This window comes from Meleagris gallopavo, chromosome 29 (assembly GCF_905368555.1).
Source record: "Meleagris gallopavo chromosome 29, MGAL_WU_HG_1.1, whole genome shotgun sequence".
In the NCBI taxonomy this organism is placed as follows: Eukaryota; Metazoa; Chordata; class Aves; order Galliformes; family Phasianidae; genus Meleagris; species Meleagris gallopavo.
In genome coordinates this window covers 5177413-5199778 of record NC_139432.1, presented here as the reverse complement: position 1 = coordinate 5199778, position 22366 = coordinate 5177413, and the positions used below count along the sequence as shown (strand labels likewise).

General features: G+C 53.8%; 4 protein-coding genes across 12 annotated transcripts; 2 read left to right on the top strand and 2 right to left on the bottom strand.

The window, feature by feature from the left end:
- Positions 1-42: 42 nt before the first annotated feature.
- BECN1 (beclin 1) lies at positions 43-4797 on the top strand. 2 transcript variants are annotated; one of them, XM_010724657.4, is made up of 11 exons: positions 44-271; positions 344-408; positions 479-537; positions 923-1013; positions 1337-1473; positions 1905-2099; positions 2307-2453; positions 2922-3071; positions 3157-3217; positions 3694-3836; positions 4182-4797. In XM_010724657.4, the coding sequence occupies exons 1-11, from the start codon at positions 145-147 to the stop codon at positions 4348-4350; spliced, it is 1344 nt and encodes a 447-aa protein (XP_010722959.2). In that variant the 5' UTR covers positions 44-144; the 3' UTR covers positions 4351-4797. The 2 variants fall into 2 exon arrangements, with proteins under 2 accessions (XP_085067068.1, XP_010722959.2); XM_085210942.1 differs by lacking the exon at positions 2922-3071 and having other exon boundaries at positions 43-271.
- On the bottom strand, positions 4550-9167 carry CNTD1 (cyclin N-terminal domain containing 1). 3 transcript variants are annotated; one of them, XM_003213124.5, is made up of 7 exons: positions 8606-9167; positions 8377-8452; positions 8011-8179; positions 7398-7560; positions 6783-6927; positions 6311-6407; positions 4550-5766 (listed from the first exon to the last, which is right to left on the bottom strand). In XM_003213124.5, exons 1-7 carry the CDS (start codon positions 8775-8777, stop codon positions 5647-5649), a joined length of 942 nt encoding a protein of 313 aa, XP_003213172.1. In that variant the 5' UTR covers positions 8778-9167; the 3' UTR covers positions 4550-5646. The 3 variants fall into 3 exon arrangements, with proteins under 3 accessions (XP_003213172.1, XP_085067074.1, XP_085067075.1); XM_085210948.1 differs by having other exon boundaries at positions 5651-6407; positions 8606-8748; positions 8885-9167; XM_085210949.1 differs by having other exon boundaries at positions 5651-6407; positions 8606-8748; positions 8921-9167.
- Positions 9143-9754, top strand: COA3 (cytochrome c oxidase assembly factor 3). Its single transcript, XM_010724656.3, has 2 exons — positions 9143-9391; positions 9463-9754. The coding sequence occupies exons 1-2, from the start codon at positions 9190-9192 to the stop codon at positions 9573-9575; spliced, it is 315 nt and encodes a 104-aa protein (XP_010722958.2). The 5' UTR covers positions 9143-9189; the 3' UTR covers positions 9576-9754.
- Positions 9755-9913: 159 nt separating this feature from the next.
- Positions 9914-21324, bottom strand: WNK4 (WNK lysine deficient protein kinase 4). 6 transcript variants are annotated; one of them, XM_031557036.2, is made up of 20 exons: positions 20772-21321; positions 16301-16473; positions 15748-15968; positions 15514-15671; positions 15016-15104; positions 14643-14862; positions 14243-14567; positions 13958-14088; positions 13817-13884; positions 13576-13717; positions 13392-13508; positions 13163-13318; positions 12854-12911; positions 12636-12755; positions 11959-12497; positions 11666-11762; positions 11183-11585; positions 10828-11030; positions 10621-10718; positions 9914-10544 (listed from the first exon to the last, which is right to left on the bottom strand). In XM_031557036.2, exons 1-20 carry the CDS (start codon positions 21192-21194, stop codon positions 10542-10544), a joined length of 3744 nt encoding a protein of 1247 aa, XP_031412896.2. In that variant the 5' UTR covers positions 21195-21321; the 3' UTR covers positions 9914-10541. The 6 variants fall into 6 exon arrangements, with proteins under 6 accessions (XP_031412896.2, XP_085067056.1, XP_085067055.1 ...); XM_085210930.1 differs by having other exon boundaries at positions 11183-11582; XM_085210929.1 differs by having other exon boundaries at positions 12854-12908; positions 20772-21320.
- Between the last annotated feature and the right edge of the window lie 1042 nt (positions 21325-22366).

The window sequence follows — 22366 nt, the reverse complement described above, 5'->3', positions numbered from 1 at the left end:
AAATAGAGGAGAACGTGGAAAAGAAAATGGCCGCTATCGGGGCTTCTACACGCCTGCAAGGACCTCGCCGGGCCGTGCGTCACGTCCGGCGGAGGCGATGGCGGCGGCGCGGACCTGGGGCTGAGCGGAGCGGAGCGGGACGGCATGGAGGGCGGGCGGGCGCCCGCCTGCACCACGCAGGTCAGCTTCGTGTGCCAGCGCTGCAGCCAGCCGCTGAAGCTCGATACCTCCTTCAAGATCCTCGACCGGCTCACCATCCAGGAGCTCACCGGTACCGGCACAGCGCGGGGGGTGGGACGGGTCGGCTGCGCAGCGCCGGGCGCTGACAGCTTTTCTCCCGTAGCGCCGCTGCTGACCGCTGCGCCCGCCCGGCCCGGGGATGCGCAGGAGGAGAGCGCCCTGAGCGAGGTACGGGGAGGGAGCGGGTGGGGCGCGGCTGCGCCGCGGACCCCGCTAACGGCGGTGCCGTTCCCTGCAGGAGGCCTTCACGGAGGGTCGGCAGGACGGCGTCTCCAGGAGGTTCATCCCACCAGCCAGGTACGCGGCCAGGGCAGAGCCCGCGGACGCGCCGCGCTGTGCCTGCCTTGGGCCGGGGGCGGGCAGCACTGCGGGAGAGGTGCTGTGTGCCTCGGATCGTGCGGAGCCTTTCGGAGCCTGCCCCTGGAAGTGTTTTCCGTGAGCTCTGAAATGCACTCAGGAGCAGCCCTTTAAAGCCCCATAAGTATACTGAGGACACTTAATTAGTTGTGGGTTAACACAAAACAGGCTTGGTAGAGCTCCCTTAACTGCTGTCCCCTCAGCCGTCTTTCTGGTGTGTTGTCTGTGTTCTTCCTTCCTGAGAACTGCCCTAGATCTAAGTCTCGTGCACAGCCTGGTTCCCCTAAGCCCTCTGCATTCAATTCTCGGTAAAATTCTTTCCAAGAATGATGTCAACAGAAAGCGCCAACAGCTTCACGCTGATTGGAGAGGCATCAGATGGAGGCACGATGGAAAACCTCAGCAGAAGACTGAAGGCAAGTTGTACACGAGCTGGTAAACTCAGGTACTTTAGACTTGATGACCTCAGAGGTCCTTTTCACCTTAAATATTCTATGACTCCATGACTATACATATGACTATATGACTATAGCTTTAGTTTTTCTAGACACTGTGCAGGGCTGAAGTGCAGAGTTTGTCATGGCATTGGCATTCAAATATTTTTGAGAATGAATAGTTAAGCATAACTGGCTTATTTTTAATCAAGACTTAATCTCTTAAAATACTTTGTCAGATGAAGAGCCACAGGCCCATCTGCTGGGAAGCTGCAGCTAGAACTAATGGTGAATTTCTCCTCCAGGTTACCGGTGATCTCTTTGATATCATGTCTGGGCAGACAGATGTGGATCACCCCCTGTGTGAGGAGTGCACAGATACTCTGCTAGACCAGCTAGACACACAGCTTAATATCACAGAGAATGAATGCCAGAACTACAAGTGAGTAATCTGGAATTGGTCAGGAAGTCAGTTGGTTTAGGTGGGAAGGTAGGGAAAAATAGACTTATCTCGCTTTCCGTAGTCGGTAATGGAAGCTCTGGACTTTAGCTCTTGGTTTGAGTGAGATGAAGCGCTTACTGCTGAGGATCTCAAACTGAAGTCTGTGACCTCACTGGAGTGACAGATACCACCTGCCCAAGGTGCCGGTGTGGCAGCACTCACTGTGAGATCCACATACTTTGCAGTTATTCACAGGCAGCAGCAGGTCCTCTATCACCACCTTGTTCCACTGATAGAGCCGATGTACTTTTAAGACTGGAGTTCATGTTTATACTTCTACTCATGTGCAGGGCCTGCCATAGAACTACGGAGTATTGGCAGAGGGCCTTTTCAGGATCTCCATTCTGATAACCATGTAACTGTCCTACCAGGAGATGTCTGGAGATACTGGAAAAAATGAACGAGGATGATAAGGAGAAACTGCAGACAGAACTGAAAGAACTTGCTCTGGAAGAAGAGCAACTGATTCAGGAGCTAGAAGATGTTGAGAAGAACCGCAAGGTTGTGGCTGAAGACTTTGAGAGAGTCAGGGCAGAGGCAGAGCGACTGGAGCAGGAAGAAGCTCAGTGAGTGAACTGCAACTGCAGTTGCTGGCAGATAAATGAAATTATAAAGTATGGAAACCTATAAATAATGCCCAAATGCACATAGCTTGTTCTTTGCAAAACTGAAGCCAGACACACCAAAATAATTCTAGCATATCATGTGAGCACTTACATCCTTTCCTGTAAGAGCCTTGTACCTAGCATTTCTTGTCTTGATTTTATTTGAAGGTATCAGAAAGAATACTGTGAATTTAAGAGACAACAACTGGAGCTAGATGATGAGCTGAAAAGCGTGGAGAACCAAATGCGTTATGCTCAGATGCAACTGGATAAATTAAAGAAAACTAATGTGTTCAATGCAACTTTCCACATCTGGTAACGTAGACACTGGAATATTGCTTCAGTTTGCTAAGATTCTGCAATATAGAACCATTTAAATAAACACTACATTTGACAGAAGAGGTGCTAGTCAAGTTGTGCTGCAGAAAATGGACCCACCTCCCACTAGTGGCCTCTCAAAGATTTGCTGCAGTTTGCAGATATGTTTGAGGAGCCTGGAAAATGGCTCTGCTGACCATGCTAACTAGCTGGCAGCTGTTGTGCTAGCCAAATTTCTGTCAGGCTTCAGAGAGCATGCAGCTTGTTTTTGTTTTCCCAAAAGAACTCCTTCATAGAAAGCAAAACATTGTTGGTATTTATATATACCTTTAAATCGGCGTCATCAAACCTTTACTGCGTGACTGTTGTGTGTTCTGTAGCTCTTTGTTGGTGGCCCTTGTTTGGTTAGCATGCTAAAAGCTGTTCCTGCCCCAGTGCATTTATTTATAATTCCTCTTATCACAGGCACAGTGGTCAGTTTGGCACAATAAATAACTTCAGACTTGGCCGTCTCCCCAGTGTTCCTGTAGAATGGAATGAGATCAATGCAGCCTGGGGGCAGACTGTGCTGTTACTGCATGCCCTTGCTAACAAAATGGGCCTGAAGTTTCAAAGGTATACGCAATGTAATACACGTTTCACTTACGACCTGGATGAAGACTTTTAGACTCACCTGCCCATGAACTGTATGTCCTTTCAGGTACCGCCTTGTACCGTATGGCAACCACTCATATTTAGAGTCCCTCACAGACAAATCGAAGGTAAGTAATTCTGCACAAGTTGCAGAAAATAGACCTTGAACATCTCAGATCCCTGCTCATACTGAAGGACGCAGAAGACTAAGTGCTCTTGAGAGTACACCTGTATGAATTTACAGCATAGGAGAGCTGGCTATCCTGGTTTCAACACATAGTATCTCACTCCATGTCATATCGAGCCACTGACTGCCATCCAGGGGCATTAAAAAAAGGCAGGACTCTTGCATTCCACAGAGCAGCTGGTCAGAGGAAGTTAATGTGATTTGGAAGATGGTTGGTGATAAGGAACTTAAATCTTCTCTCGATAACCACTAACATTAATGTAGCACACTTAGCACGAGACAAATTGCACCTGTTACATGCTACAAACTGTTAAGCATCCTAAACTTAAGCCTCACACAGACTAAAGATTTGTAATGACAACATCTAATGTGAAGTGTTTAAGGTGCCTGAATTTTTTTTTATTTTTTTTCCCCCAGGAGCTACCCTTGTATTGTTCTGGAGGCCTAAGGTTCTTCTGGGACAATAAATTTGATCATGCAATGGTGGCTTTCTTGGACTGTGTGCAGCAATTTAAAGAGGAAGTGGAAAAAGGTGAAACTCGGTTTTGTTTGCCTTATAGGTAAGTGTTGCTAAATAGCATCAAGTTACCACATTGTACGGTGTCTCACTCAGCACTGTTAGCTGACCTCTGGACCTGTCCACAGCACTGCTTGTTTTGCAGTCCTGTCTTCTGGAGATCATTTGATGTTCTCTGTAGTGTGCAGGATTATCACCTTTGCTGTGTCTGAGATTTAAAGCTAGTTCCTCAAGTGAGGAAGTCTGAGGCTTGCTACATTTCTTTTAAAAACAAAGTATTATAACATACTAAGAATATGAGTATCAGATTTAAAGTTCAGAACTTAACATTACATTGAAATTAAATGCTTGCTTAGTAACTTCTTAATAATCTTTGTGTGTGATACAGGATGGACGTGGAGAAAGGAAAGATTGAAGATACAGGTGGCAGTGGTGGTTCTTACTCTATTAAAACACAATTTAACTCTGAGGAGCAATGGACAAAAGCACTAAAATTCATGTTAACTAACCTGAAGTGGGGTCTTGCCTGGGTCTCATCCCAATTCTATAACAAGTAACCATGTCAAGAACTTGTCCTGGCAGCTGTAGAGCATCTGCATTTTATTGGAGAAACTCAAATTAAGAAGTCTCTGAATACTAACCAGTACAAGATGTTTACAATACCAAAAATCCACAAGACACTTTATTTAAAAAATAAAAAAAGTTATTACGAGTAGTATGTAGAAAAGCAATATGTAAAACTATATAATTGAGCTGAACTGAATTTGAAAAAAAATCAGCTATTGAATAGACATTAATCTGGCATTTTGGATGTTTACAGATATGTATATAAGTTACTGTCAAACTTCAAAATGCCAGCGAGTTTGATACTACTGTTACAGCTTAACAAAACAGGGGTAGAAAAGTGAAACGTTTCTAACAGGGAATAATGTGGAAAAACGTATGGAAGATCTGTTTGGTCACTGAAGAACTACAGCTTAAAATAAAATATTTTCTAAGTCATACCTACATTTCTTTTTGCCACTGAACTTTACAAGGGTTTGAAACTGTGAAATACTGTTAGCTACGATGATATCACCTCTTTGTCATACTTGCTGTAGCCTGTTATTTCACAGAGGTGCACTGAGTAACACCAATAATAAAAAACACCGTTCTACCCTGAGATTGCTTTTATCTAACACACGAGTCACAGCCTCAGCATCCCTTAGCATTTCTGCAGCTATGCTGAACAGGCACCTGCTGCCATGACAACTGCATGCAGCTTTCAAAACAGGTGAGAGTTTTTCTTCCCACAACACTGCTCAGCTAGCTGGCTTGCTGAAGGCAACAGCAAACAAGCCTCTGACCACTGGCAAAGGGAACACTGTGACAAGCAGCCTGGCTGCAGCAAGCTGTCTGAAACAACAGCCCAGTTTGTAATGACTGGGCTTGTGAGGTTGTAGCAGTACCGATTACCAAGCTGAATACCATTCACATTAATGCTTTTTCAAATCAAGACTCCTTACAATTTTCAAACAAAACATATTCGGTAAGTTAAATGTAGCTCTTAAAATAAAGCTTTTGGAGCTGAAAAAGGTATTCTAAACATTGCTTTGTTCCTGTGCACCTCTCTTCACAGCGCTGGTGCACAGCCTGTAAGAACAAGCTTTTCTAACTTAAACATAGCATATGAAATATTACAGAACAGACGTGGTATTCAGAATCAAAAGAAAATCAATTTGGGTGCCCTGTGTAGTATCACAGGAGGTGAAATACCACCAAAACAGTAACTATTTGCTACTAACAAACTAACTAATCGATCCAGAGGATAGCTGTATATAAAAGGCATAATTCTATTCTTTGGAATTTTTCTTCTACCTCCTATGGTGCTGTTTCGGAGTGATACTGCCAATAATGTGTTTCAGCACTGCATATGAAAATTCTGAGATACTTTGTGAAGTAATGCCAGTAATACAGTTTAAATGGTCCACAACCTTAGGAAACAAAAAACAAAACAAAACTTATTTACAGTGCCTAAAATACATTAATTTACAGAGCTACTTCTTGGCCCTACCCCGTATCTAAGAAGAAGAATAATGCTCCACAAACCCCAACTCGTGTGTTTTTGACTAAAGTCAAAACCTTTCTGTATGTCAGAGCAAGGGGTGGGTTTTTTTGTTCTTGTTTGTTTGTTTTTCTAAATGAATTGCCTCTACTAAAGAAATAAAATGAAAAAGCTGCTTTCTGCAATGCACTGCTTATTATTCAGTAGCAGCTTGGGCAGAAAATTGTCCAGTTGTCAGTGAAACTGACTGAGTTCGAGCTGTGCAAAAGCTGAGGCAGGAGGATAAGCTGATGGTAACACTGACTTTGTGCTCTCAGATGTATCTTATAAAACCATGACACATCCTGCTAATAAACTGAAAGATGTCACTTTCACTCCCAATAGTCTACCAACCTCTGTCTGTACTTAAACATATAAATAACCTTCACTTTTTTCCCCACACATAGAGCTAATTTGTTTGGAAATGACTGTACCTTCTTCCAGTGTTCAGGGTTTAGCATGAAAGCACTTGTGCTGATGATTCCAACTGCCAAGAGCATTAAATCTTCCTTTACTATCAAGAACTTTGCTCTGCACAAGCAAAAGCATCTAATGGTGTAAAACGATGCTAGTTCAAGAACACCTGTAATCTTTGTACAGCCTACAGACATTTTAGCTTGTACAGTCAGTCCAAATAAAGCTTGATACTATTAACGTTAATCAGCAGTACCAAAGCTGGATTTTTAACATGAAGTTAAACACTTTCCTAGCTTGCCCTTAAAGCAAATGTGTTGAAGCACATTGTTTTGAACTGGTAATTATACTTCATCAACAATACTGAAAGCCTCCCAAAATAAGATATTTAAAAACAGATGTCAAAAAACAACAACAACAACAAAAAAAACAGCATAATGAGAATTATACTAATATGCATTTGTAAGGTTTTAATTAAAGTAAGCCACTTACATCTGCAGTTCACTTGGTGTCAAATTCTCAATGGCAATACTCAGTAAAGTGTCATAGATGGTATCTCTTCTAAGATAGAAGAAGTCTAGCAGTTGTGTGCACATCTGATGCAGCGGTTTTGCAGGAAGTAAGCAGCCATTATGTCCTGATATAGAGATCATACACAATTACCCAAACATTCAGGATCAATAAACTGAGTTAGAAAGAAGCATTAGTTACTGCAGGTGAAGAATACAGATTTTCTGTGACAACTGCCCCTTGTTTCTGAATGCCACAAGGCTCTCAGTCTCAGTGCCATTACACTCCCGAAATTCAGGTTGTCAGACCTGGGCAAAGTAAATGGTAAGTCATTTTAGAAAATGTGGTCTTATACTAAGTTTAGTGAATTTAAAGCAACCTTTTATTGAGTGGGACAGGACTGGCTATCAGACAACACCCTGCAGATTCTACTATGGACAAGTTCTCATCTGAAAGGTCAAGTCTGAGAAGTTTCACATGCCTTCATAGTAAGAAAATATATGTAACATGGGACATTTTGTTTCAGATAGCTATAATGCAGTAATAGCTCTGTTACTCTTAAAATTCCTTACCATTCTCTCTTAATAATGCTCTTACCTAAAACCTCCAGAAGCAGTTCAATGTAAGCCAGTGGAGTCGACACATTGATCTGGAACTGCAGAGTTTCTAAAACAGCAAGCTCTGACTCAAGCAACTCTTGTTTAGTGTATGAGTATTTTAAGGATTGCAGAAATTTTAAAGCTGTGTCACTGTTAACTGCCTAAGAGGGAAAAAAAAAAACCACACTATTGTGTCCTCATTGCTTTACTCCTCCCATTGCGTTTAAGCACAAACCATTGTGGTGTTGATACTTCATGCTCCCACAGCTGCCCAACATGCCTTTTAAGCTGGCATGAGAAATACAGCTCAGAATATTCCCTTAGGTTCTCTATACCCACATACGGTCCCCAGTCAAGCTCTCTGTAGCTCTCTGTTCTGACAGCCACAGGCTGGGATTTCCAGCTGCCTGTACTTTCTTCCTGACTGTACTGGGAACATTTCCTGACACATTTTTACAAGAAGAGTTACAATTAATCTGCCCGAAATGTAAGAGACACAGGGCCTCTGTGTTATCACTACTGATTTTCAGAGAGAAAATGTATTGCTTAAAGAGGTTATATACTTTTCTACAATACTGAAAATGCAGCTGGAAAAGGCTCATATAGATTACATTATAGTGTAAGGAAAGTTTGCTCGCAAGCTGAATGCACGACACCAGCCGTAGGACAAATGTGTCATAGATCAGTTCTTGCAGAGAGTTCTGGCTTCTGCCTTCTTCACCACCTGTAACGTTCTGTCTGGGGGACGTACAGATTTGTTCTACTTGCTTGATCATAAACCTGCAAAAAACATTTCTACTAAGGAAAAAAGAAGAGAAGCAGTTCTTTACATACACAATACATGTATAGCTATAGATCTAAGTTATCATTCAAAAGACAAAGCTCCAGATACAAAGAATATATAGTTTGAATGACCAGCAAAGGGTGTGCATGGTGTCAATCGCGTTAGGGATGAGAAGTGCTCAGCATGTTCTTACCTTTCAAGTAGCTCTACTGCTTGATACCTTGCTGGTTGGTCCAGGTGCCATTTTTCAGACAGAAGGAATATAAATTCTGGAAGAAAAAAAAACAAAAAAAAACAACCAACCAACCAACCAACCAAACAAAAAAACAAAGACACCTAATTGCAACAAACTTCAGCCAGCAGACGCAGCTGTACAACAGTTCAGTGATGCAGGAGCCAATGGTGGCTGTGCAGGACCTCACCCACAGCACGTGCCTCCCTGAAGCAGCCCGCAGGGTCAGGCAGCACGCTGAGGTGCCGCTCATTCTCCATGGCCAGGTGGATCAGTGTGTCCTCGATGATTTCAGGGGCAACTTCACCAAAGAGCGGATCTGGGCTGGAGAACCTGGATGATACCGGCACCCGGGACAGCATTTAGCAATTCGCATCTGAAACTTTGAGGGCTGTAGTAATAGCAGTAACTCTTCACAACTACCAATGCCAAAAGCCACACGAAAGCAGGCAGAGCCTCCTGCACTTACGGGCCGGGAAGACAAACCGGAAAGTGGAAGACCCACCCGCAGTCTCCGGAAGGAGCACCGAGGCGCGCCGCGCAAACGCAGCCCTACAGGCAGAGCGCGTGCCGCCTTGGCATGTGCATGCGGTTCCCGCCTGCGGGAATGTCCCCGCCAATCAGAACGCGCCCCCTACGGCCCTCCGCGTTCCGGCGTCAGCCAATCACTCGACGCTCCGCCTCAGGCCGCTGATGTCCCGCGCTCCTTTCCGATTGGCCAGGTTCTCGGACGGATGTGGCGTCACTGCGGTGCCGGAAGTGGCGGTAGGGAAGATGGCGGCGCCGAGGGAGCCGGTCGGGGAGGCGGCGTTTGCGCGGCGCATTGACCCGGAGCGGGAGCCGGGGCTGAGCCCTGAGCAGCGCCGCCTCATGGCGCAGGTGGAGCGCGTCCAGCGCCAGCGCGCCTTGCAGCGCCAGCTCCGCAGCCGCAACGTGTTGCTGGCGCTCGGCATCGGCCTGGTCACCGCGGGCATCTGTATCCTGCAGGCGGGAGGGCGGGCTGTACGGGCTGCGGGGCGCTGTTGTGTTCCTTAACCCCTTCCGCAGACGGGTATACCTTCTACTCCGTGTCGCAGGAGCAGTTTCTGGACGAGCTGGAGCAGGAGGCGGAGGCGGCGCGGGCACGGGCCTGGGAGCGGCAGAAGAGTGCTGCGAGCTGAGCCCGGCCTGGCCTGGCGACAGCCTCGAGGAGACCGGAGTCGCGTGGGGTCCACGTGGCCCTGCGACTCGTTACAGTGCCAGGGCACCCTGCAGGCAGGGCTTTTTGTCCTGGAGCACAGGAGGTCTTGGCTATGCTCTCAGAATGCTGCCTTTGTGCAATAAACATGTCTAGAGCCTGGGTCGGTGCTTGCTGCTACATCACCTGGTGACCAAAATCCCTCTTGGGGTCTCACAGCTCCTGGACACTTGCAGATGTAGGGGAGGTTTTCCATTTTTATTTTATCATCTTGACTCAAATTTGCATGAACCTTAACTGCATAGACACAGACAGACATGCTTGGTATTTAATCTGTATTTATGGGAACGCTTTCTTGACATCAGTTTGTAACAAAATGCACTGGGCTGTCATTTTTGGGGGGACTGAGTGTGGCATCATCTTGCTCTGGAGCTAGCTTTGGTCCTGGCTGCAAAGCAGCTTACAAGAGGAAAGTGGCACTTTGAGCCATGGACAGCAGCTGGGGAGCCAGAGGTGAAGCTGTGAGGTGGCCCTGGGGTGTGGGCGTGGATTGAAGGAGGGTTGGAAGACAGTGCAGTGGCAGGGGTGAATGGGATGCAAGGGGTGGTCAGTTCTGCTCTGGGAGCCAGGAGCAAAGTGCAGCAGAGTGATGCTATGAGCAGTGTCAGCACTCATCCCTCCTGCTTCTGGGGCCAAGCTCAAGCAAACGGCTGTGTGCCACTGGGATGAGACGGGCTGGGGCACACGCAGGAAAGAGCATACGGGACAAGTGTGGGGACAGCCATCCCCTCTGTCTGGTGCAGAAGCAGCAGGTGCCCAACAGTGAAGTCTTGATAGGGTGCAGAAAGGCAAAGGGCCAGGCTTTCCGAGGTGCAGAGACTCTCTCACCCCCTACGGGGCAGCAGGCACATGGTTGAGGTAGTTCATGAAGTAACTCCTGTCCAGCTGGCTACTGTGGGAGAGAGGTGCTGATGAGCTGGGGCATGCTGGGAGTGCCGCAGGGCTGTTATCAACCCACTGCCCCTTACCATCCAGCTGAAATCATCTGCAAATGTCACTCCCTTGCTCAGCCGCTGCTCCTGGGAGCCGGTGCTGCTGCCACTCAGTGAATTCCGGCGCATGATTCCTGCTGGGACAGTTCAGTCTTGAGAGAGTGCACTGAGCTGTGCCTCGCACAGGCTCAGCCCTGGGAGCCCCATCCTATCTAGGAGTTGCAGGTAGCACTGGGGCTGTACCTGGGGGCTGCGCCAACTCCAGGCGCTGCAGGCTGTTGCGGCGGGAGGTGTTGAAACTGCCCTTGGAGAGGCGGCGCTGGCGGCTGGAGAGCATGGCAGCAGGGGACACGATGCCCAGTGGGGGCTGCTTCCCCATCCGCAGGTACAGTTCCTCAATCTCCTTCTTCTGGGTGCTCTGCAGCAGCTGTACTTCAGCCAAGTGCCTTGGGAAAGAGAATGGGAGCTGAGCCTGGTGTACATATGGTGCCCTCAAAACGGGCATCGTCCTTCTGCCTGGGCAAGGATCCTTCATGAGCACAGCCCCCCACCCCTGGTGTGCACAGGAAGCACATAAGCTCACTATGGGGCTGCTCACTTTTGACGCAGGGTCTGCAGCTCCTCCCAGATCTCCTCGTCCTCGCTCTCAGTGTCATCACTGCTCACATAGGACAAGCTGCGGGAGTAGCTCAGCCATACCTGGCTCAGCACCGTCTGCGGAGCACTCTCCTCCCCAGGGCCCTCCCGGTCACTCTCTGCCGGCACCACTCTCCCCTCCTCAGCTACTGCCTCCTCCTCAGGGATCTGCACTGGCATCTCCAGCTCTGAGTCAGAGTTGCTGCTCGTGCTGCTTGCTGTGCCAGAGGTGGTGGGCAGCAGGGAGCTGCTCACTGCCAACTCTGTGCCATGCTGCTTGCTCTCACTGCTGCCCACTGGGGATGTGACAGCTGGCTCCTTGGACGGTGTCACCTGGAAGCGGCCCAGGATCTGGGGCTTGGCTTCTGGGGGGAATCCATGGGGGTGAGTGGGACACCAGGGATGCTGTAGTGCCCCTGTGGGCACAGTCCTTTCCCAGCCTCACCTTCATTGATGGGTGACAGCCGGGCCTTGGCTACACTGGATGCTGGCGATTCCGAGACGATGAGTGGGTGACCAGGCTTGAGGGAGAGAAGCGGCACCTGCAGGCGCCCGCGTGCTGTCACCATACCATCACATTACCTCTGCTTTTGCTCCCACAGCTGTGACCTTTGGCCTACTCAGCCCTCCCACCTCCTCAGGGCTGTCCCCATGCTGCAGGGCTCTGTGTCCCATCACCAACCCAGCCCACAAGCATTAAGGCCCACGTCAAACAGCTCCACAGAGCCCCACACTCACTGTGCTGCCCTCTGGGCTCCCTGGCATGACTGTGCTTGGCATCGTCAAGGGACCTCCCGTGGGGCACAGAGGAACTGCTGCCGGAGGAGAGAATGGCACGGGCCCCCCCATAGCAGGGACGTCAGCCCCCAGAGGCCCGCTGCAAGACAGGGAGGATTTTGCCATGCTGGCAGGGTCAGGGTAAACAAAGCGTGGGGGCCCAAGGACGAGATTCTGTGGCCGAGGCAGCAGCGGGGAGTAGAGGTGCCCACCTGAGCTGGCAATGGAGGAGACAGCAGGCAGCAGCGTGTGGGCCACGCTCATCACTGCCAGGGAAAAGACATTGGCTAGGGACAGGAGGGGGGTGGTTGGGGACCAAGGTGTGCTGGTCATGGGGGGGCTCATGGGACTGCTGGGTCCACTGGGGATGGGGGATGAGGGGACCAGCAGAGCAGGGGGAACAGACATTCCTGAGGAGCCTGGGGGTGTCTGTAGGAGCACCGGTGATGCTGTCATGCAGGATGGAGATGATGAGATGAGAGGCCAGGGCTGCGCTGAACCTGCAGGAAAGAGAAGCATCAGAAACAGGGAACAGCCCAGAGCACTGTGCCACTGCAAGTCTGGCAAAGGTGCTGCAGCTGACAGGGTATGACTGGGAGTCCTGGGTATAGAAAATGCTGCCCTGCCAGGCCTGGTACCTGCGGGGGAGCCTGGCAGTGGCTCTGCAGGGCTGGAGAGGTCATTCTCCAATGGGGAGCTGCTCGGCGCTGGCAGGACGGGTGACTGGAGCGAGGTGCTGGGGCTGATGCAGCCCAAGTCTGTGGCACAAGGGCACACTTAGCCCATCTAGGCCTCCCAGAACCCTCCTGACTCAGCCGGGGGTGCAGGAAGAGTTCACACAGAGGTGAGGACGTACCACTGAGCGAGGAGGAGGAGATGGAGTGCGAGAGCTCCTGCAGCTGCAGCTCTGCCTGCTGGGGAAAGAGAAGCTGAGCTCAGCGCTGGAACAAGCTGAACCAAAGCATGACTGGTCCCCAGCCCATCTCCACTGCAAGCAGGGACAAGAGCCTCAGTTCTGCCATGCAGACAGCACCATGACCCGGAGCTGCAGGGCTCCTCTTGCTGGGGCTGGAAAGATTCAGCACCCACAGCGCCTGCCCCAGCACCGGGCAACCCCCAGCTACACTCGGGGTCCCAGCGTGGGGGGCTGGGACCAGGCACTCACGGGACGGCTGGCGACACGCTCAGCCTCGGGGCTCTCGGGCAGCTCAGATGCGCTCTGCCCGTCCTTGCGCAGCAGAGTCTCCACGCGGTGGATGATGTCCTGAATGCGGTGGATGAAGCCGTCCTGCTCCGACTTGAGGATGAACTCATTGTGGACCTGGTGGGGCAGTGCGGTGATGCTCAGTGCCATGGCTGCCCTGTCCCCACCATTATCCAAGTCCTGCACTCACCATGACAGCTGCGATTTCCTCTGGGTTGTCCCCATCCAGGTCGAACTTGAACGTCACCATCTTGTTGTTGTAGGTCTGCAGCTGGCACTCCACCACCCGATCGTTCTTGTCGGAGATCTGCATGCAGCATGAGGGCTCAGCAGAGGCAGCAGGGATGCATTCACCCTGACACCACAGCACTCACATTGGTGATGCGCAGCCGGGACCGGGCTCTGCGTCGCTGCAGCCTCCCCACTGCCCGCTTGGCTGGCAGCTTGGTGCTCTGCTCACCAGCAGAGAGCCCCTCGCAGCCGTCGCTCATGCCCGATGCCACGTCCGAGGCATAGCTGCAGGACGCCCCGTACATGAATGCGGCTGTCCCCATCTGCAGCCCCCTTCCTAGACAGTTCCAGCCCAGGATCCCAGCCCAGGATCCCAGTGCTTACCTGTCCACCGGAGAAGAGAAGCCGCTGGCTGTGGGCAGGCGCTCGGTGGGTAGCTGCACTGCAATGCTCTGTGGGGAGGGGATGCTGTGAACCAGTGCCACCACCACTGCCACCCCAACCCTTCCAGCCTCATGGGCTCACCGTGGGGAAGCAACGTGTGGGGCGGGTGGGTGGGGGGCTAGTGGGAGTCCCCAGTGAAGCACTGCAATGAGACACATCTGGGGAGTCGAGAAAGCCAGAGGAGCTCAGGTAGCCATCTGTTTCGCAGTCGGCTGCAAACAAGTGCACATGTGAGCATGGCCAGACCTGGAGCCCCCTCTCCCCAGCTCTCAGTTCCCCTTTAGTAGACACAGCCTTGGGGCGTGATGCACAGGTCTGGCAGGAGGAGTGGGAGAGCCCCGTGTCTGCTTCCCTGTGCCTACATACAGGTGGCCGAGGAGTAGCTCGTGTGCCGGTACACGAAGTGCTGGTCAGCCTCAGGTTCCTCAGGCTCTGGTGGGAAGGTGCTGCTGAAAACAGAGTCCCTGGAGCCGTTGGTGGCTGGGGCAGGTGCAGGGATGCCCGGTGCCAGTGGGGACTTGAGGTCCTCCAACAGCTGCAGGACACCCGGCGCCTGCCCCAGCTCAGCCTGAGGCACCACGTCCTGCGCACGCTTCAGTTTCTCCCTCTTGCGCTTGATGGCAACCACGCGGTCCCGCACCGCCTTCGCCACCAGCTTGTAGTCAGCCTCGCAGACAAAGCCCAGGACGACCTGCACAGGAGTGGAGCTGTATCAGTCCGCAGGGACCCCCACGGTCTCCCATCCCCTCCACCCCGCAGCACCCACCATTTCCTGAGCCACCTCCTCTGCCACATCCTTGTAGAGCTCGAAGAGAAACTCGATGGCATTGTTGTCCTTGTACTTGCCATGCAGCTTCTTTGTGTCATCCATCCGCAGCCACAGCTTGAGCCCTGACTTAATGCCGTCATCCTCCTCTGCCAGCTCCACATGCACCCCTGTGTCCTCCTGGAAGAAGGAGTGCTCCAGCAGGTCCTGGATGGTGTATCTAGAGGAAAGCGCTGCTCAGTGTGGGCTCACAGCCCATTGCTCTGGGTGGCAGCAAGGGACGGGGCAGAGGGACTGTGTGTGGGTGCACTCATGGGTGCAGACACTCAGGGCAGGGCTCTGCAGTGCCATGTCCTCTCCCAGTCTCTCACACCTTTCATCCTTATCCATGCGAATGCAGCCCTCGATGATCTCCTTCAGCTCAGGCACCTTCACCTTGTAGAAGCTGCTGGGCTTCAGGCCCTGGGCAGGGGCAGACAGCACCCATCAGGAAGCCTATGGGCTGCAGCTGCAGGGTGCCGTGGTGACCCTCAGACAGTGCCCTGTGGGGCCAGACTCTGCTTGGCAGCTGGATCCAGCACTGGGCTCCAGCCCAGAAGGCAGGAGCTGGCTGGGTCTGGCCAGGGCAGCCACGATGCCCTGGGGACAGAGCAGCCAAGTAGCTTTGTTCCACCCTATGAGTGCACGGGGTGAGGCACGTGGGCGTCTCTACCTTCTGCTGGCTCTGGCAAAGCTCGCAGAGCTGAGCACCCTCTCACCTCCCAGCCTAATTTTAGCTTCTTGCATAACCTGCCAAGTGGAGTACTTCAGGAGCAGCAAGGTCCAGCAGCTCCCCCCACATTGCCCCTTCCTCCAGCCCTGAGGCACTCACTGAGGTGACCTTGCGGTAGATCTGGGCAGCGTTCTGGCACTCCGAGTAGGGGTACTCCGAGGTGGCCATCTCCAGCATGCACATCCCGAAGGCGTACACGTCCACCGCTTCATCGTACTTCTCCTCATACATCTCCGGGGCCATGAATTCAGGGGTTCCTGGGGGCACACAGCATGGCTTAGCAATGCGCCTGTTCCCACAGGTGCCTCCACGACCCCCATGCCCCCATCCCACCTATCACACTCTTGGCGAAGGAGGCACGCTTGAGCGTGGCCAGCCCCAGGTCCCCTATTTTGACGGAGCCGGTGGGGCCGGTGATGAAGATGTTGTCACACTTGAGGTCACGGTGGATGATGGGGGGTGAGCGAGTGTGCAGGAAGTGCAGCCCTTTGAGGATCTGACGGCTCCAGCGCTGCAGTACTTTCAGCTTCATCTCCTTGAACCGCTTCAGGTAGCTGTGAAGGGACAGGGCTGGCACCAGAGCACTTCACAGGCACTGATGCAGCCCCATTCCACAATCCCACCATCACCACTGAGCTGTAAAGGGCACGCAGCAGCCAGGGGCTCCCTGTGCCCCCTCCCCAGCTAAGTTCTGCAAAGGCAGCACAGAAAATGCAGCCAAATCCGAGCCAAGCTGCCGGTGCCAGGAGTGCAGTGGGAGCCAGGGGTGAGCACTGCCATGTGACTCCCTGGGGCCCCCCAGCCCATGTGCTGGCTATCACTCCACAGCAGAGCCCTCCCCCACCTCTCCTTCCCTGCACGCTCCAATCCAGCAGCCCCCACTCACGTCTTAAGGGTGCCAGATGTCATTAGTTCAGTGACCAGCACAATGCAGATCTGCCCTTTGACAGACGACTTCCAGGAGTCGTAGAAGCGAACAATGTTGGGATGCTGCAGCCCCTTCAGCATCTCCACCTCCTCACTGAAGCGCTGCCGCTCCGTCTTGGACAGCTTCCGTGTCTGTGGGGGAGTGGGTAGTGAGAGGGGGCACGGGGCTGCGGGGCTGTCACCTCCCACCCCCCTCCCTGCGCTCAGCCTAATGCAGGGCTTGATGGAGCTGCTTGCCTCGTCCATTAGGCTGGGGAGGGATGGCTGAAGATCCCCCTGTGCTGAGCAGCCCATGTGAAACCCACCTTGAGCCGGCTGCCCAGCCCTGCAGCCCATGCACTCAGCTCCCATATGGTGCCCATTGCCAGAATGGGCACTGCTAGCCCCGCACTGCCACGTGCTCGATCCACCGGTCAGCCTCGTGCAGACCCTTCTGCCCCTATCCTGGGCAGCTCCTGCCTCCCCTGCACACAACAGCTTCAGGCATTGGGCACCTTCATGGCAGGGAGCCGGCCCTCTTCAATGAGGCCTTTGTTGGGGAAAGCAGGCGTGGGAGGCTCCAGCCCAGGTTTTTCCATGTTCCTCCAGCTAAAGTTAATTAAAGTGGAAGCCAAAGAGCACTGACACAGGCACTGAGCAGCCCAGGGTATGAAAGAGGAGCAAGATCCTGCCTGACTCCCTGCACCCCACAGCACCGCCCTGGTGCAACGACCCTTACTGAGCATAGAGCCAAAGGGACGGAGGAGCACAGAGCCCAGGAGCTGGCACAGAGTCCCAAGAGCCCCGGTGGCAGCAGTGCCAACAGCGTTTGTGAGGTGCCCCCATTGCCGGGTGCTGCCCGCCCCATGCACAGCTCCTTGGCTGGCAGCCACCATCCAACAGCCCAGGCAGCTTTTGTAATATTTTCATTGCATCATAACTGGCCCCACGGCTGGGCTGGAGCTGCTCCATAATCCCCTCTCTTCTTTAATACATGCTCAGGGACCCAGCTCAGCCCAGAGGAGAACTTGAGCCTTGCTGCAGTGGATGAATGGGATCTTTCATAGCCAGAGAGGAAAACAGCGCCCAAGGCCCCCGAGCTGCCCAGCGCACACCCTGCCCCCCCAGCCCACCACCACCTACTGGAGAGCTGCAAGGAGCTCAGGGGCTCGGCTGCACCCCACGGAGCGGCAGGGCAAGGGGCAGCCATGCAGGCTGTGGCCGGGACTCAAGGACCGTCACTGTGGCTCCCTGAGTCTGATGAGGGGGGACCAAGACGGCATGCAGACATGTCCCCCAGGGAGCCTGAAGCAAGGCTCAAGGGAGCCCCACTCTTCCCTCAAGCCCGTGATGGATTCATCCCCAGAACCATTCCAAACAGGGAGCCAGGCACCCCAAGGGCTCTACCCTGCCCTGCCATGCAGGGGGAGCGGTGCCCAGCAGGGTCCCTGCCACACAGGAGCCACTCAGACTGGGATTGCAGTGCAGGACAGCACACAATGTACAGCTGGGGCTGCCAGCAGAGCTGTTAGCCCAGGACATGGTGTCCTTTCCTAGCAGACACCTCCTGATGAGGAAGAGGAGGATGCTGGGGGTGGCAGTGCAGTGCTGGGGAAATAGTCATGCCCCATCCCAGGGCCAGGAGATGGCTGCTACCATGCCCAACAGGGCCAACTGCAGAGCTGAGGCCAGATGAAGGTGAGGAGGGAGGTGCAGAGGTCCACCGAAGTGTGAGGCAACGCCACAGCTGGAGCAGTGCCCATGGCACTCCTGTGCTGCTCACCTCAGCCAGAGGGTCCCAGCAGCATCAATCAGTGAAAGACCGCATTGTGCAGAGCTGAGTGTCACATCCAGGAAGGGGGGCACCCAGGGATATCTGCAGAGGTGCTCAGTGGGAATGGTTCAGGCGCTGGGCACTCAAAGCCCTGAAGACGCAGCCCCTGCAGCTACACGGGGATCAGAGAGCACCCCCTTCTTCTCCCAGTGGGTGCCTGCACGAGCACAAGCACCCGCTCCATTCCCAAACCCCCAGATTCCATTCAAGCAATCCCCACTCTGCTCTCAGCCTCCCACCAGCACAGGATCCAGGGCAGATTTCTGGTGGCATGGCAGCACCCCCCCCGTGAGGCGGCTCCTGCCCCCCTCCAGAAGGGTCCCCACTGAAAAACTATGCATGGGCAACATATTTACAGCTAATCTCACTCTGGGCCTCTGGTTTCCTCCCTGTTTCCTCCTTTCCCCCAGCCCTCAGTACCTAACAGAAATAGTCTCAAATCTAAAGCTGGAAAGCATAAACAGGTCACAGCTGGTCTGTGGGATGCACAGGGACAGACAGCACTGCACAGGGCTGTGGGCAGTGGGGACAAAGAGGTCCCCAGGGGGTCCTACAGGAAGGCAGAGAAAAGGCACTGAGCAACCTGGTGGTGAGGCAGGGCTGGGACAAGAGCTGGGATTTGGGTCTGGGAGGCACCACGACGGCTGGATGAGGCTCCTGGGACCGGAACTGCATTCAGGGCTGAGGTTAGGTGTTCATTTATATTTTAAAGGCAATAAAAGGAGAACTGTGAAAGACATGGGACAAAGCTATTTTTAAAAGGGCAGAACCACAACCATTTTTATTTGCGGTTCCAAATCCTGTATTTGTGTCACAGTGTCTGATTCTTTGCATGATTGCTGAAAAAAAACAAGCTTTGACAGGTTATGCACTGCCAGACTCTCATCGGATGTGCACTTGGGGACGAGATACACCGAATAAAGAACAGAGGGGGCTGCTTTGGAGCTGTCTTTGTTCCAGCCAGAGGGTGTTGCTCTCATCCCCAGGCACCTGAATGTAACTGGCACACGGTGCCAACCCAGCTGCAAGCAGAGCTCTGTTAACACAGCAGAGCCCCGCTGAAGGACAGGTGCTGGGGACTGCAGTCCAATCCCCGCAGACACCCTGGTTAGGGACGCTGGGCATGCAAGGGAACACAGCCCAGCACGGAGCACTCCAGTACCAAGCTGTGCTGTTAGCTCCAGGATCTGCTATGGCTGCGGTTGTGGCTCAGTGGGGCACACAGGCTGGGCATGGCCCCACAGCAGGGACATGAGGCAGCCAGGTGGGACGCGCTGGGCATGAGCGGCTCTTCTGAAGGAAGTCACTTCCACCAGAGATGCTGCCTTCACCAGCACAGAGCGGTGGCTTCTGGCGCTGCAGGGCACAGCCAGGAGCTCAGAGGTCTTAGGAGGGAGATGCGGGCATAGCAAAAGAGGAATGCTGACTGGCTCTGGGCTCTCTGAAGCAGTCACCCCATCTCACAGTACCGAGGCCCAGAACCACATCCTCCTCTCACAGGCTGTAGTCACCCCTCCAAAAGTCATGCACCATTATCTAAAGGATCTCTTCTTGTGTTACTGGGCTGCAGCCATCCCATGCGGCTGCAACAAGGCTTTAGGAACAAGACAACAAACTTGCAAGACATGTTTTTCTCTGTAAACAAGGACTTGGACCTTCCAGCCGCAGCAGCCACCCCCAGGGCAGGAATCTGTTGGAGACTTTGGACTTCACCAAAGCCCCTCCCTGGGGGCTGCAAGGAGAAACCTGGAGCCCCACTACCAGGCTCTGCTCACGCAGCCTTACTGCCACAGGCAAGATTGCTCCCAGCACGTGCAGAAGGGAAGAAGGCATCACAGGAGCAGTACCTCTACCACTGTCCTCAGTTGCCCGGCATCGCATCCCGCTGTTGGGGAGCAGCAGGGGAGGAGATCGGAAAGCTGAGAGACATGGGAAGCCATAGGTCCAGATGCTGTTAGCAGACAGCACCTGGAAGCATCATAGAAACCACACGTGGGTGCCCACACAGGCACCACTTCAACCAAGGACAAGCAGCTGACAAGCAGCAAGGACATGCTGTACCCTGAACCTTTTTGCACCCGGCCCCCGCTCCCTGGAGCATGTGCCCCAGACCATTCTGAGAGCTATCGAAGTGCACCTCCAAGCCAGCTCCGGCACTGGGACGGCTCCCCTACCCTGTCTGCTCTTCTAAAGGGCGATCTGTAAGCTAATGAGTACCCAAAAAGTAGCGGTGTGCAGCACAGCCCAGATTTTCCCCCAATGCCCCAGAGCAGGGCTGGCGCTGCGGGCAGAGGCTGCAGGCGCTCCATGAGTGCTCTGTAGCTCAGGTAGTGACACAGCAACGGGAAACAACGTGCGACGATGGGAGGGCCGATGAGCACGGAGCCGAGCACGGAGCCGAGTTCCAGGGCAGCGACAGCGCACGGGGAGTCCAAACCTCCCGCACGTTTCTGGCCCCACTGCTGCAGCGGAGAGTGTTGAGTGCGCTGCGGAGGCACTGGGAGTCCCTGCCGAGCAGCTCCTCCCTGAGTCCCCCTACCCCGGGCTGTGCCATCCCAGGCTGTGCCGTGCCGTGCCACCCCGTGCCGTGCCGCAGGTGCGCACCCTGCCCTCATACCTGCAGCTCGCACCACGCCACCTCCACTGTTGTCTCCGTGTCCAGTCCCTTGTAGACGGTTTTGAAGGAGCCCCGGCCAATCTCGATGTCGAACTTGAGGAATCGGCCGTCGGGAGAAGTGGCCACGGCGCGCGTCTCCACCTCCTCGCTCTCCGTCTCCTCCGGCTCACGGTGAGCCGCGGCGCCCGGCGGTGGCGGCGACCCCACGCTCGGCCCCGGGTAGCCCAGCAGCTCCAGTTCCACCGAACTCCGCCGGTTGAAGCGGGAGGAAGCGCGGCGGGAGTCTCGTCCCGAGGGCCTCCGGCCGCGGTTACGGTGCGGTGCTCTACCGGGGAGCCCCGGCTCCACCGCGGAGCCGCCGCCTGCCCGCTCCGCCTCGGGCTGGGACATGGTTCCAGCGGCGGCGAGTTCGACGGTCAGCATCGACTTCCGCAGCTTCGCACCCTGCACCACCGCCCCGCAAACAGGAGCGCCCCGAGCCCCGGCAGGGGCCCCGGCACCGGCGTGGCCACGCCCAGCGGCACCGGACCCTCCCCGGCACGGCCCCGCCTCCGCGCGGCCGCCGCTCCCCGCTCCGCGCTGCTCAGGCGGCACCGGCACCAGGAAGGGCACCGGGGTGGGCGCTGGCGACGGGAAGGGAACCGGAGCGAGCGCTGGCGTAGGCACGGGGCCAAGCATCGCAGAGAGCACCGGGATGGTCACCTGGATATGCGCTGGGCACCGAGAGGCATCAGGTCCTGGGCTGGGCACCGGGCACCAGAACGGACACCGGAGCAAGCACTGGGACGGGCACCACGCACCGCCAGCCCCAGGAGCCCCCCCAGACCCCAAGCTGCCCACCCCGACCCCAAGCCCCCGTGCCTGGTCTGGGCCGCAGTGGTCCCACTCTCCCTCTCTCCAGCGGCGATGGGTCCATGCAGGGTCGCCTGAGCAAACCAGGCCAGATGTGCAGGGCCAAGTCGGGCTGTGGGGAAGTGTTTGTTTCAGCCACTCTCAGAGCTGTAGCTGTGAAGTTTCAGAGCAGTGCCTGCGCCTGAAGCTTCTTCACTGTCCTGGGCACTGCCATGCTATCGAATCCCGCGCTCCAAGACAGCCATTGCTCTCAGGGTTTACTCCTGGGTGAACTCCTGAAATGAGGGTCACAGAAATATAAAATATGCATGTGTCCTGCACGCTCACTAGGAGCCTGGACAAGAGCTTTTTGTCTCTACAGTGTAAATGATGAGGTTGTTCTACCCTGTAAAGCTGTTTACACAAAATACAAAGCAATCGATTCTAGCGTTAATTTCTTTTCCCTAAGGTCAGATTGTTTCTACTCAGCAGTACAGGAAACATTAAGGGAAGGATAGAAATGTTAACACAGCCGTGTCCTTTGCGCAGATTTAAAGTGCAAACGCAGTGCAGGCAGGATCCGGCTGCTCTCACCCACAGCCACGCAAATCCCCCAGTCCAGCTGGATGGATGGAGAAGCACCTGTTGAAATGTTTCCACAGAAGTCCTGGGCAGGCTGCACAGCCCACTGCTCACAGGCAGACCTCTGTACCTGCACAGTGCCCTGTCTGCTCAGCCCTATTCACCTAGAAAGAGGACTGGGT

What these genes read in the sequence shown, in the direction of transcription:
- BECN1 (XM_010724657.4), top strand. Translation starts at nt 145, where the DNA reads ATGGAGGGCGGGCGGGCGCCCGCCTGCACCACGCAGGTCAGCTTCGTG. An exon ending in AGGTTCATCCCACCAGCCAG is followed by an intron (nt 538 to 922) that starts GTACGCGGCCAG and finishes ATTCTTTCCAAG; the next exon opens with AATGATGTCAACAGAAAGCG. An exon ending in ACCTCAGCAGAAGACTGAAG is followed by an intron (nt 1,014 to 1,336) that starts GCAAGTTGTACA and finishes TTTCTCCTCCAG; the next exon opens with GTTACCGGTGATCTCTTTGA.
- CNTD1 (XM_003213124.5), bottom strand. Translation starts at nt 8,777, where the DNA reads ATGCTGTCCCGGGTGCCGGTATCATCCAGGTTCTCCAGCCCAGATCCG. An exon ending in CAGGGAGGCACGTGCTGTGG is followed by an intron (nt 8,453 to 8,605) that starts GTGAGGTCCTGC and finishes TTTTTCTTCCAG; the next exon opens with AATTTATATTCCTTCTGTCT. An exon ending in GCAGTAGAGCTACTTGAAAG is followed by an intron (nt 8,180 to 8,376) that starts GTAAGAACATGC and finishes TGTTTTTTGCAG; the next exon opens with GTTTATGATCAAGCAAGTAG.
- COA3 (XM_010724656.3), top strand. Translation starts at nt 9,190, where the DNA reads ATGGCGGCGCCGAGGGAGCCGGTCGGGGAGGCGGCGTTTGCGCGGCGC. An exon ending in CCTGGTCACCGCGGGCATCT is followed by an intron (nt 9,392 to 9,462) that starts GTATCCTGCAGG and finishes CCCCTTCCGCAG; the next exon opens with ACGGGTATACCTTCTACTCC.
- WNK4 (XM_031557036.2), bottom strand. Translation starts at nt 21,194, where the DNA reads ATGCTGACCGTCGAACTCGCCGCCGCTGGAACCATGTCCCAGCCCGAG. An exon ending in AGGAGGTGGCTCAGGAAATG is followed by an intron (nt 14,568 to 14,642) that starts GTGGGTGCTGCG and finishes ACTCCTGTGCAG; the next exon opens with GTCGTCCTGGGCTTTGTCTG. An exon ending in GCTGTCACCCATCAATGAAG is followed by an intron (nt 11,586 to 11,665) that starts GTGAGGCTGGGA and finishes GATTCCCCCCAG; the next exon opens with AAGCCAAGCCCCAGATCCTG.